This window comes from Bufo bufo, chromosome 3 (genome assembly GCF_905171765.1).
Source record: "Bufo bufo chromosome 3, aBufBuf1.1, whole genome shotgun sequence".
Taxonomy (NCBI): domain Eukaryota; kingdom Metazoa; phylum Chordata; class Amphibia; order Anura; family Bufonidae; genus Bufo; species Bufo bufo.
The window spans coordinates 45242285-45255945 of NC_053391.1; the positions used below are offsets into that span (position 1 = coordinate 45242285).

A 13661-nucleotide genomic window follows, 5' to 3' on the forward strand; every position below is an offset into this window, starting at 1 on the left:
GGGGACACAGGAGGACATGTGGGGGAAAAATATTATGGTGGGACACTGTGTGGGGGAAAATTATTATGGGAGGGATGTGGGTGGCAAATTACTATATGGGGCAGTGTGGGGGAAATTACTATATGGGGCAGTGTGGGGGAAATTACTATATGGGGCAGTGTGGGGGAAATTACTATATGGGGCAGTGTGGGGGAAATTACTATATGGGGCAGTGTGGGGGAAATTACTATATGGGGCAGTGTGGGGGAAATTACTATATGGGGACAGTGTGGGGGAAATTACTATATGGGGCAGTGTGGGGGAAATTACTATATGGGGCAGTGTGGGGGAAATTACTATATGGGGCAGTGTGGGGGAAATTACTATATGGGGACAGTGTGGGGGAAATTACTATATGGGGCAGTGTGGGGGAAATTACTATATGGAGGCAGCCTGGGGGAAATTACTATATGGGGGCAGTGTGGGGGAAATTACTATATGGGGCAGTGTGGGGGAAATTACTATATGGGGACAGTGTGGGGGAAATTACTATATGGGGACAGTGTGGGGGAAATTAGTATATGGGGACAGTGTGGGGGAAATTACCATATGGGGACAGTGTGGGGGAAATTACCATATGGGGCAGCTTGGGGGAAATTACTATATGGGGACAGTGTGGGGGAAATTACTATATGGGGAAGTGTGGGGGAAATTACCATATGGGGACAGGGTGGGGTAAATTACTATATGGGGACAGTGTGGGGGAAATTCCTATATGGGGACAGGGTGGGGTAAATTACTATATGGGGACAGTGTGGGGGAAATTACTATATGGGGACAGTGTGGGGGAAATTCCTATATGGGGACAGGGTGGGGTAAATTACTATATGGGGGCAGTGTGTGGGAAATTACTATATGGGGCAGTGTGTGGGAAATTACTATATGGGGCAGTGTGGGGGAAATTACTATATGGGGCAGTGTGGGAGAAATTACTATATGGGGCAGTGTGGGAGAAATTACTATATGGGGCAGTGTGGGGGAAATTACTATATGGGGCAGTGTGTGGGAAATTACTATATGGGGCAGTGTGGGGGAAATTACTATATGGGGCAGTGTGGGGGAAATTACTATATGGGGCAGTGTGGGAGAAATTACTATATGGGGCAGTGTGGGAGAAATTACTATATGGGGCAGTGTGGGGGAAATTACTATATGGGGCAGTGTGGGGGAAATTACTATATGGGGCAGTGTGGAGTTAATTACTATATGGGGACAGTGTGGGGGAAATTACTATATGGGGCAGTGTGGTGGAAATTACTATATGGGGCAGTGTGGGGGAAATTACTATATGGGGCAGTGTGGGGGAAATACTATATGGGGCAGTGTGGGAGAAATTACTGTGTGGGGGCGTTGCTATTGGGTAGGCACTGTAGGGGCAATTCTATTATTTCTGGGGACACTGTACAGGGATTATTACCTGGAGCACAATATAGGGTGTTATTATTACTCGGGGCACTCTAGGGGACATTATAGCTGCTGTAGACACTATAGGGACATTTGGGGCAATTTATCAAACTGGTGTAAAGTAGAACTGGCTTAGTTGCCCATAGCAACCAATCAGACTCCACCTTTCATTTTTGACAGCTCTTTTAAAAATCCAGTTCTACTTTAAACCAGTTTGATAAATTACCCCAATTATGTCTACTGGGGTCACTATTTTTTCAGCAGTAAAGTACCTGGGGCATTGGGGGGCACAATGGGCACGGTATTGGTGGTGGCAGCAGGATGACACTATGGGGACACCAGGATGGGGAGGTTCATGGAAAAACTGAGAAATCTAACGTGTGGGCTAGACAAGGCTGCATGGCCAATTACACTTAAAGGGGTTGTCCAGCATGGAAAAAGATCTAAGATATATAAGAACTTACAAGAATCAAACTTGACAGCTGCTTCCATAAGCAATAAGGGGGTGTAACCCTTTCAGAAAGCATGCCCACAAAAAAAAAACCTGTGATAAATTTACTTTGCCTCTTTGCTCTACTCTCTGGAGAGGGGCTTGACAAGATTACATGGCCAATAACACTTAAAGGGGTTGTCCAGCATGGAAAACATTTCTTTAAATGTGTTTCAAACTAATATACCGTACTTGAAAAAAGGGGGTTTCAAGGACCCCGTAAAAATTTGCCAAATGCCTGGAATGGTATGAAATAAAAGAAGGCTTACCTATGTGCTCAATCCCCTGCCATTCCAGCTCTGTCTTGGTTTCCAGCTCCAGTAGTGTGATTGTCGCAGCCGATAACAGGCCTCAGTGGTGATGTGATATAGTGGGGGGATTGTCACTGCTGCAGTACTGGTCTCTCTACAGCGATGACATACCTGACTACCTCATGTGACCACTGGGAACAGTGATTGGCTGCAGGAATCACGTGGCGTAGTCAGTGATTTCATCGCTGCGGAGGAGGAAACCAAAGATGGGGGGGCAGGGAGTTGAGCAGATGGGTACCTCAACCATGTTGGGGGGGATGATGTTTTGCTAGGCTCATGGTAAGACAAGGTAAGTTATTAAAGGGACCCTCCACTAGGAACCACTGTTTGCTATTGAAAGGATTGATTAAGAAGTACTTCAGACCAAAGGTGGCCCACACATTAGACAACAGCTGACAGCTATTCTTCTGTGCCTCCTCATTCAGATGCACGTGGCCGAGTGTGCATCTGTTCTTAATATGGCCACTGCCGGGGTGGCCTGTCTCCCATGAGAATAAAGGAGTGGGCGTGGTGAAATCCAACACGTCTGACCTCTCTTTCTTCCGACATCTTCCGGTTGGGGGATAGTTGGAACTTCAACCATACACTATACCAGGGGTGGCCAACCATACAGACACAAAGAGCCAGAAAAAAAAATCGTATGACTGCCAGGAGCCACAAGCTATCCGTTTACACAAATATGCGTGCACACGACAGTATTACTGCAATTGAGTTATCAAACATTTAAAAGTGCATTTAAACCACCTTTCCTACCTGTAGTGTAGACAGCTTTAGTGAGAATTCTGGCAATCTTTGTTTTTCACAATGTGTTTCAAGATTTCTCAGATGACACCCTCATGCTCAGATGACCGCCCCATGCTCAGATGACTGCCCCATGCTCAGATGACGCCCCATGCTCAGATGACCGCCCATGCTCAGATGACCGCCCATGCTCAGATGACCGCCCCATGCTCAGATGACGCCCCATGCTCAGATGACCGCCCCATGCTCAGATGACCGCCTTATGCTCAGATGACACTCCATGCACAGATGACATCCTTATGCTCAGATGACACCCCATGCTCAGATGACCGCCCATGCTCAGATGACCGCCCCATGCTCAGATGACCGCCCCATGCTCAGATGACACCCTTATGCACAGATGACACCCTTATGCACAGATGACCGCCCCATGCTCAGATGACTGCCCATGCTCAGATGACGCCCCATGCTCAGATGACGCCCCATGTTCAGATGACACCCCATGCTCAGATGACCGCCCTATGCTCAGATGACCGTCTTATGCTCAGATGACACCCCATGCTCAGATGACACCCCATGCTCACATGACCGCCCTATGCTCAGATGACCGCCCATGCTCAGATGACCGCCCTATGCTCAGATGACCGCCCTATGCTCAGATGACCGCCTTATGCTCAGATGACACCCCATGCTCAGATGACACCCCATGCTCAGATGACACCCCATGCTCAGATGACCGCCTTATGCTCAGATGACACCCCATGCTCAGATGACCGCCCTATGCTCAGATGACCGCCTTATGCTCAGATGACCGCCTAATGCTCAGATGACCGCCCATGCTCAGATGACCGCCCATGAACAGATGACACCCTTATGCACAGATGACGCCCCATGCTCAGATGACCGCCTTATTATCAGATGACGCCCCATGCTCAGATGACACCCCATGCTCAGATGACGCCCCATGCTCAGATGACGCCCCATGCTCAGATGACGCCCCATGCTCTGATGACACCCCATGCTCAGATTACCGCCTTATTATCAGATGACCCCCCATGCTCTGATGACACCCCATGCTCAGATGACGCCCCATGCTCAGATGACCGCCTTATTATCAGATGACCGCTCAGGGGTGATTTGACATAGGGGAGATGTGAGCATGGGGTGTCTGATTTTTAGTGTCTTATGTGAGCACTGGGGAGACTTATTTTGGGGGTCTGATGAGGATTTGGGGGTCTTATCTGAGCTCATACTACCCCCATGTCAGATAAGACCCCCAGATCAGTACTTTAATAAAATAAAACTGTGTAGGAGCGGGCTTATCCTACCTCTGCTGCCGCTGCTCTGAAGACTGTGACGACCTCTCCATAGTGACCTGACGTGCACAGCGTCAGGTCAGAGCGCGGGCCTGCATGTATTAAGGGGGGGGGGGGTGCACTGCGCCACCAATGACAACCTTTAATACAGATACAGGAGGCGGGTGCCGGCAGAATCACATAGCCGACACCTGGCCTCTATGCTGCGTTCCCCGGCACTTAACCCCTCAGGTGCGGGCTATATGATTCTGCAGCCAGAACCCGCCTCCTGTATTTGAATAAATGAGTGAGTTAACATCATTGGTGGCAGTGGAAACAGCCCCTCCCCTCCTCTTCCCCTCTGCATCCTCATTGGCGGCAGCGGCAGCAGCACAGGGGGGAGGAGGGGACTGCTTTCTTCTTCCTTCTCCCCTGTGCTGCTAATATTTTGAAATCTGCGATATACCTGGCCCGCTCCCCTCTGCGAGCCGCATATGTAGAGGAGACCGCGCTCCTCTGAGAGCCGCAAGTGAAGGTCAGAGGCCACCCCTGCACTATACATACATAGTGATAGTGGTAGCGGTGGCAGATGCTTCGTGTTAATGGTGGTGGCAGTGGGGGATTAACAGCGAGAAGCATGGCATGATGCTGTTGGTGGCATGATGGAGGCAGCAGCAGCCTTACAGAAGATGGTTGGCAGGGGTTAGCAGTGACATGATAAACGCAGGCAGACAGCAACAGTGGCAAGATGGGGCACCGCCAGCAAGGCCAGATCTATTCATCGGCCTCAGCCAGAGGAGTGTGAAAATCCTCCCCAACCCAGGCTTGGTTCATTTTGACAAAAGTGTTTTGGACATTGGTGGCAGACAACAAAAAATGTAATTGCAACTGTGTGCAAGTGGAATTCATAGAAAAGGACGATTGAGGCTTGACGCCCAATTTCACGATAACACTCACAGGTAGATTGCTGCTATACCATGTGTTTTGCTGCAGTAATAATATATATATATATATATATATATATATTTATATATATATATATATATATATATATATATATATGTGCAGGTTAATTAAATTGAACACCCTTCCTAAAAAAAATTTTTTATTGAAACTGTGTGCAAGTGGAATTTATGGAAACGGACGATTGAGGCTTGATGCTCAATTTCATGTTGTCACTCATAGGTAGATTGCTACTATACCTTGTGTTTTGCTGCAGTAATTCCGTATATGCTGTATTTTGATTAATTAAATTGAACCGCCTCAAAAAAGGATTTCTGTGAAAAGGTGGACAAAGTGAAAGGATTTCCTTGCAGGTAGCTGCTTCTGAGGTCTGCACTGCAGCACCTGCACTTCTGATAGCAATAGGGTTGCGACCCATACGGGATTGACCCGGACAGTCCGGGTTTGTAATCCTGTGCCCGGTTACAAGCCTTTCTAAGACCTGGGCACAGGATTCATTTCAAACTGCAGTGCAGTCTGTCTGACTTGCTAGCTCACGGTCCTGACAGCTAGTGGTGAGTGAGCGGCGGCGAGCTGTGAGCGGCCGACACTCCGGGACCGTCTCGAACCTGAAGAGGACGAGGCCGCCGGTCAGGATGGATTGGAAGCCGGAGAGCTGGGGGCTGCGGTGGTCAGGAGCAGGAGCACGAAGACACTGCTGAAGGAGAGCAGCAAACCCTCACCCCACAGCATGGTGGCCGCGCCGGGACTGAGCCGCTCTCACTCCCAGATCAGGCCCGATAACAATGAGACGAGCCGTGGGCCTGCGCTCCTCCCGTCCCCGACTCTTCTGCTGCGCTCCTTTCCTATCACCTTCCCGCTCCCCCAGTCTCCGTTACCGGGCCCAGGAAATCTGTCGGACTCTCACACAACACTCCACAGTCAGTGTGCCGGCCCCGAGTGTCGGTTCCCGGGGGATGAGGGCCACATTACTCTAACTGGGGGTCACTAATGGGGGCATTAACTTAATGGGTGGCACTAATGGGGGCATTACTCTTACTGGGGGCATTATTCTTACTGGGGGCATTATTCTTACTGGGGGCACTAATAGGGGGCATTATTCATTCTGGGGCGCACTAATAGGGCCATTGCTCTTACTGGGGCACACTAATGGGGGCATTACTATTACTGAGGTGGCACTAATGGGGCATTACTATAACTGGGGACACTTATGGGGGCTTTAATATTCCTGGGGAGCCACAGTATGACAGCGACTTCACACCCTGTGTTAAGCCAGGCCCCCACAACCACACACCCTTTGGGGTGTGGCTTAACTTGCCCGGTATTTTTTGTAGGGAAAGGTGGCAACCCTAGATAGCAAGCACAGTGGCCACAGCTTCTGTCTTCTCTCTCTATGACTGGCAGCTTCCTTGCCTCCCTATTCTACACACACAATTCTTTGTAATCTTATGCTTTTCCTTCACTCTCCCTGACAGTAGAATACGAGTTTGGTTGATTTATGACTGTCCCTGATTGATTATTTCACTCTCCATGACTCCCTAAGATCGTTTTCCTGGCAGACACTGTAAGACCCAACTACCCTCTCTCATAACCCAGCACAGAATGGTGCTCTGCTTGTTCTGCTAGGGCACCTCCCTGCCTGCTGCAGCACTGATTGGCTCATTCAGGCTGTCTGTCAGCCGGGGAGCCAATCAGTGCAAACCATCCCCCCCACTTTCTCAGGGTCATGTGAGAACCCTCCTACTTCCTCCATACGCTTCGTTTTAGTGGATTCGTCTGAAACGAACCTAAAAAGATTCCGTTTCGTCTGCCGTCTGAAAAATAGCAAAGTATGGACTGAACCCGGTTTTGTCCGAACTGGTTCGCTCATCCTTAATTTGTACGTTTCCAAGAGTAATAACAGAGGAAGGACAGAACACAGAGGTCTCAGAACATGTGTTCCAGAACTGCTATTTCAGGGGAAGTAGAAGTATTTGCTATAACACAACAGGTCATCTTAAAATGGTTTGTGCCAAATTTTTAACTGCAGGATAGCTAATAAGAGTCTGACTGGTGCGGGTCCGACCAGTGGGACCCACATCGACTATGAGGACGATAACCCTGTGGAGTGACGATTGAGCATGTTTTCATGCTCATGGAGGTCCCAGTTGTTGGACAACACGTATCCCCTATCCTGTTTAAAACTTGGCCCAATCCCTTTAAAGAGCACCTACCAGCAGGATCAACCAATTCTATCAGGTATACTGCATGGTAGGGTTGATCTTGCCGATTATAAGCAGTCCTGACTTGTGAAACTAACAGATTGTTTTGTGTCAAGTACAATTAGTAATGAGGGTCTTTAAAGAGCAATTGTTAGCAGAATCAACCCTATTCAAGCAGGTATGCCACCTGGATAAAATGATAAAATAATACTTCTCTTGAGAAAAAAAGAATTTTATTCTTTATGTAAATGAATTCTTCAGTGCACCGAGGGGCGGGATTTGCACCTCTGCTTTCCAGTACTGGCCACACCCCTTAATGCACCAAAGCACAGTTTTTTTACGTAAAGAATAAAATAAAAAATTTTCTTGGGAACGCCTCGACCAATTTTCACAAAACAGGTATCATTTTAATCAGCAGGATCAACTCCACCAGGTTTAATAGGGTTAATGACCCTCATTACAAATTAAACTTGCAATAAAACAACCTGTTACAACCACAGTTCACTTCTTGATTTGTAATTTAAAGGAATTTTAGTCTGGGAGTAGGGATGAGCGAACCCGACATTTTCAGGTTCGGCTTTTGGGCGGTGGAGGATTCCATTAGCACGGAATATAACGGAATTCTATGGCAAAACGGAAGCCTTTAAGGAAAAATAAATCCCTTATTAGATCCCGTCATCTTAGATAGGATTCAGAGGGAGGGATACAAAATAAAGGTTGTGTATGGAAGTGATGAAATTGTAAATGATTTTCTCGGTACATAAATGATCCAGTGATGGAGAAACACGTTGCGGCGCCTCGCACTTGATGCACTATATGGAAGCAGAACTGTCGCTTTAAAGATCTGACGAATAAAAGTATGTTGTCTACCTGTTTGAGAATCTCGGAAGCGGTTTCATGTGAGCAATCAAATATCACGTAAAACTCCTTGGCTTTCTTCATCTCTTTGAGCAGAGGCCGGGCGTCCTTGTTTCCTGAGGGTAATTGGCGGATTTTTATTTTGATGTTATATCTTGATGGAGCCTTGATGAGTTCTTGCAGGCGAATTAAACCTAAGGGAGAAAATAATACGTGAAATTAGTTGCACAGTAAAATTCCTCTAACTGGATAGTAAAGATCCTTCGATTGCTCCGTAAAAACTAATTAGCTGTCTTTGTTAAGAAGTAACTTTGAAAGTTTTTATGTACGCTGTTTTTAGGAAGGCACCATATTACCATTTAAAGGGTAGGTTCACCTCTGGTACATAAACAATGCTATCTTCTTAAAGGGGTAAGGGTAGGTCCACACAGGTCAGATTTGCAAAAGAATCTTTTAGGAAGAAGTTCATAAACTCCGCAGGAAAATCTGCAACGGCAAAACCACAGCAAATTGTGCTGATTTTTAGTGCAGATTTGGGTGGATTTTCTGCTGCAGATTTTCTGTTGGATTCTGAAAAGAAGGAAAAAAAGGTGTGAAACGCACAATTGCGGATTTTGCTGCAGGTCCACAGGAAACACATTTCATGGCAGACACTGACATTCTGCCGAAAACTAAAAATCTGCATCGGAGGTCAATTTCCATGCGGAAAATTTCAGCACCAAGAGGATATTTGTTAAATGGGTTATCCCATGAAGACAACTTATCTCCTATACACAGGATAGGGGATGTGTCTGATCAGCGGGGGTCCGATGGGGCTTCCGCCAATTATAACAATAGAGGCTCTTCCTACCACTTTGAATGGAGCGGCAGATACACATTCACTGTGCTGCTCCATTCAATTCTAAGGGACTGCAAGAGATAGTCGAGCATAATCGCTCGGCTATCTCTGGCAGCCCCAAAGAGCTGAATCGAGCAACACTGTGCATATGTGACTGCCACTCCATTCAAATGAGGGAGAATGAACCCCATTCTCTTGATCAATGGGGGCCCCCAGTGGTCAGACCCTCCTCTGACCGACTAATTGGACAATTATTCCCCAATAAGTTGCTTTCATGGGACAACCCCTTTAAAATCTCTTCCAGTTGCCTGCTATGGTATTGCTCTGCATATTTTTCCAGTGCACATGCAATAGAACAATCATCAGTAGCAGTTTAGTTCTGATTAGGTTACCAGGGTGATGGACTTAGCCTATCCCCAGGTTAGGAGTCTATTTTGAGCAGAGCTAAAGTAAGGACGTGCGTGAGAGAGTTCCTGCAGATCAGACTCAAGTCTCTGAGACTTTAGCTGCCAGGGAAGAAACTTTACCATCAGAGTAGCTCTATAGCAGGGATCAGCAACCTCCGGCGCTCCAGCTGTTCTAAAACTACAACTCCCAGAATCCTTCTTTCACCGCTGTGGGAGTTACAAGAACAACCGAGTAAGTTTGCATGCTGGGAGTTGTAGTTTTACAGCAGCTGGAGTGCCAAAGGTTACTGATCCCTGCTCTATAGGGAAGAGACCAGACATCTTAGAAGGTCAAGAACCATCAAGGCCATGGAAGATAACGTCAGTAAGGTACTGCTTATTAATGGCAAAAGACTTTACTGCTGTGGAAAGGGAATATTGCTTCAGCACATGCCACACTTTGAGACTGACCATCCAATCTAAACCTGTACCCCTCAGCCTGGGTTAACAAGTACAGTATATCATGTGTTTGGTTATTTGGAGAAACTGCAGTGTTCTTAGAGAGAGACAGGGAGTACCACTACTACCATCATTGCTGCATGTACACAGCTATAAGGAACATACCACTCTGTGATATACCTCATAACTGTGCCTTTGATGCTGTATGAACTACTACTCCAATTATCTATTCAGGAAAGAAAGACTTTATTTACTGCAACCAAACGGACATGGTTATTGACTCCACCATCCGTCCGCCGGCCCCTGCATCTGACCTCCTGCCTTGCTCTCTGCCAAACATACCTTGTCAACGGCATCCCACTTAACACCAGGCAGGAACACCCAAAGGGCCCAGGATGTGTCCCCTGAGGAAAAAAAGGATGCATCTTTCATTGACTGCACGGCCCAGGGAGAGCCAGAATGAAGACTGAACTGTGAGTACTACTATCACCATCATAACCACTAAAAGTCCTGCCATCCTCATCTCCTCTCTGGGTTGCTGCACTATAGCTAAACTCCTAGCGTTGACTCATCAGGTCAAACTCTATCCCAATGCCCTTTTAGGGCATATGGACTTCATAACATGGGTTCTCCTGCTTGTGTTGGCACCACACCTACACAGCTCTGTCCACTGTGCAGTCGACAGAGCAGATTCTTTTATTCTCAGGATGGCCCTCTCACCTTTCACTACATACGCATGCTCGGCTGAGCAGAGTATGTGCAGTCCTTCGGGGCAGGTAGTATCTGCAAATGGTTTGTTCTGTAATGTTATGTTATATATTGTTATGCTATCTATTGCTGTTGTTAATAACCCTGGCTCAGTCCTTTGCAGGAGGCTGGGTGGAGATCTAGGATCTGCCCAGCTCAGTCAATGAGTCTAGACTGGAGTTGGAAAAGAAAGGAAGCTGTGACATGTATATCTTCCCCTTAGGCCTCAAGCTTCCGGGACTAACAAATCACTGTGGAAGATTGACAGTAGGATAGAAAGAAAAGGAGAAAGACAAATTAGAGAAAGGGGAGAACCTGGCCAAGCATAGGAGTCAGCAAGGTATTCTGCTACTACAGCCATTTAGACTTTGCTGCAGGTTAGGGACACTGTTAATACACCCTTCACACCTGGACACATCCTGGCCAGAAATCTGCATGGTCAAGCATAGGAATCAGCAAGGTAATCTGCTATTACAGCCATTCAGACTTTGCCGCAAATGAGGGATACTGTTAAAGGGTTACTCTTATCGTAGTCTGATAGGTGCGTCCCACCTCTGGGACCCACACCTACATCAATAACCCGGGGTCTTCCGGCTACCACCTTACCCGCACCATTTTCGGTGTAGGTGCGGGACCCAGAAGTGGGACCCGCAGCTATCAGACAATGGGAGGCATATCTTAACAATGTACCCCCATTGTCTGAAAAGGGAATACCCCTTTACGACATCCCTCACAACTGGACACATTCTGGCCAGACGTGCCTTTAAAATCCTGTATCCCACACTGTGTAAAATTGGACCTGTGTTTTGCTATAGTTGGATGTACTGTACTTCTAGTCCTATTTTACACTACAGTAAAAAGAGATGTTATTCTTCTAACTCTGGCTTGGTTTCCGTGCACCTACATCATATGCCAGGCCAGCCATTGCACTCTACACTCCCTGCCTTGAACCCATCCAAACACCTAACATCAAGGGCACGCCAGCTGCCATCAGGCAGGAGCCCCAGAAACAGGATGTGCCCGAGGAAAGAAAAGGTGACCCCCCACCTTTCGCTGCACAGCCCTAAAGAGCTACGGTATGAGGACAGGAGCTCTAATTGACTGGGACAGTCAAAGCCCTACCACTCCCATCCTCCTCTCTGGCTTCTCATGAGCTCGCTGCACATGCACAGGTATGGGAGGATCAGTAAAGGAAGCTGGTGAACGAGCATTCAGCCAGCAGTTATCTCATGTGTATGCCCAGAAGATTTTACCGGATATGAAATATGGCAATTTGGATGGATTTATAAGACGCAGATGCTAACTGAAGGTATTCCCTTGTGCACATCTGGGATTATTTTCCCATCTCCAGGAACCAGCTTACGCTCCAGCTGCCTTAAAGTACTGACATCAGAATCCACATGAAACCTATTAACTCGGTTGCAGCAGTAGGCATGAAATGATGCACTTTGTGGAAAAGTACTTTTTCATGCATTGATGGCATCAAACATTGAGCTAATCTGCCATAGAGAAAAAAAGGAAAAGCAAGTCATACAGTAGGTGTCTTCACATAATGCCGTCTTATGCAAATCACTCAAAATATGTCTTATATATATGCAAATTACAAGTCTTTATCTCCATAATTGTAAGAATGGATCATGTTTGAAACTCAGTGTCTAATAAAAAATTCAGACCTTCAGTGTTTGTTTGTTCCTTTTAAGAAATAAGGGCAAACCTGAAACAACAAATCCATAGGACCGAACAGTAATATACACCGGGGTCCACAAGGCCTTATTTATCAAGACTGCCTTTATTGCCCATAGCAGTCAATCAGTGCTCAGCTTTAATTTTTCCAGACTAGTTTGAAAAATGAAAGCTGTGCTCTGGTTACTCTGGACAACAGATACAGTCTTGACAAATTAGGTCCATGTATAGAGTTGGAGCTGTTCTTTATGGCAACTCTAGCAGATCAACCAACTGGAACCGGGAACCAAGGACTTGCGCCCCTGGCATGGTTGCCAACAGTCCAGAATTTGCAGAGAATGTCCCTTATTTTCAGATAGTCCTTGCAAATTTGTGCTGTCCCATGCTGAAAATGGGTGGGAGTCATGTAGACCTTGCCCCTAAATGGGTGGTTCCTCACAGTTTGGAGCATTCCCAGGGGCGGTGAGTCCACAGCTGGCGCCTTCTACATCTGGGTTTCCACTGAGGTAATCACTATGGTGGTCTTGAGCACAAAGCAAATTGGTCAAGATACAAATTTATATTGTTGTATAGTGCCATGTAATAAACCTTAATTAGCTAGGAAGATTGATGGACTTATGGTCCCACGGGCACCAGGGATATTACTGTTAACCCCCTCAGCCCCCTAGACCATCAATGATATGTATAAACTCTTAACAACTCTATTTTACCCCAAATATTACCATTGACTTCTTCACCACCCGATACCACCACAGATATTAGTTATTAACCTCTAAACCTCTCCAGATCACTAGGGATATTGCTAGAAACATTACCTTCTAAGTGTTTTTCTGCAGATTAAAGTTTTGTTCCCATCTGGGACACATGTCATATCCACATGATATGCCATAAATGTCCGATAGGTGCAGGTCCTATCTCCTATCTCTAAATTGGGACCCAGTCATGAATGGAGAGGTGGTCACCCATGCATGCCTCTCTCCATTAACTCCTATGGGAGCCAGGAGAATGTGGATATGCCATAAATGTCCTAGATGGGACTACACATATTGATGACTTATCCTTAGGTTAACGTTCGAAGGGGCTGCGGTGCTTGGGTGAGCGCTTCAGCTTCTTAGATGTTTATCAGGCACAGCGCAGTACATTGTATAGTGGCTGTGTTTGGTATTGCAGCTGAATTCTCTTCTTTTAAATGGCACTGACCGGCAAAAAGGCCAGGTGACCGATAGAGGTAATGCCACAAGCCCAA

The 13661-nt window shown here is 46.8% G+C and overlaps 1 protein-coding gene across 1 annotated transcript in view; it reads right to left on the reverse strand.

Annotated features, from left to right (window-relative positions):
• GRIK1 (glutamate ionotropic receptor kainate type subunit 1) overlaps positions 1–13661 on the reverse strand; it is a 209684-nt gene that overhangs the window by 162742 nt on the left and 33281 nt on the right. Inside the window, exon 4 of the mRNA XM_040422093.1 lies at positions 8315–8496. Within this exon, the coding sequence (XP_040278027.1) occupies positions 8315–8496 (182 nt within the window). The remainder of the gene's footprint in view (positions 1–8314; positions 8497–13661) is intronic.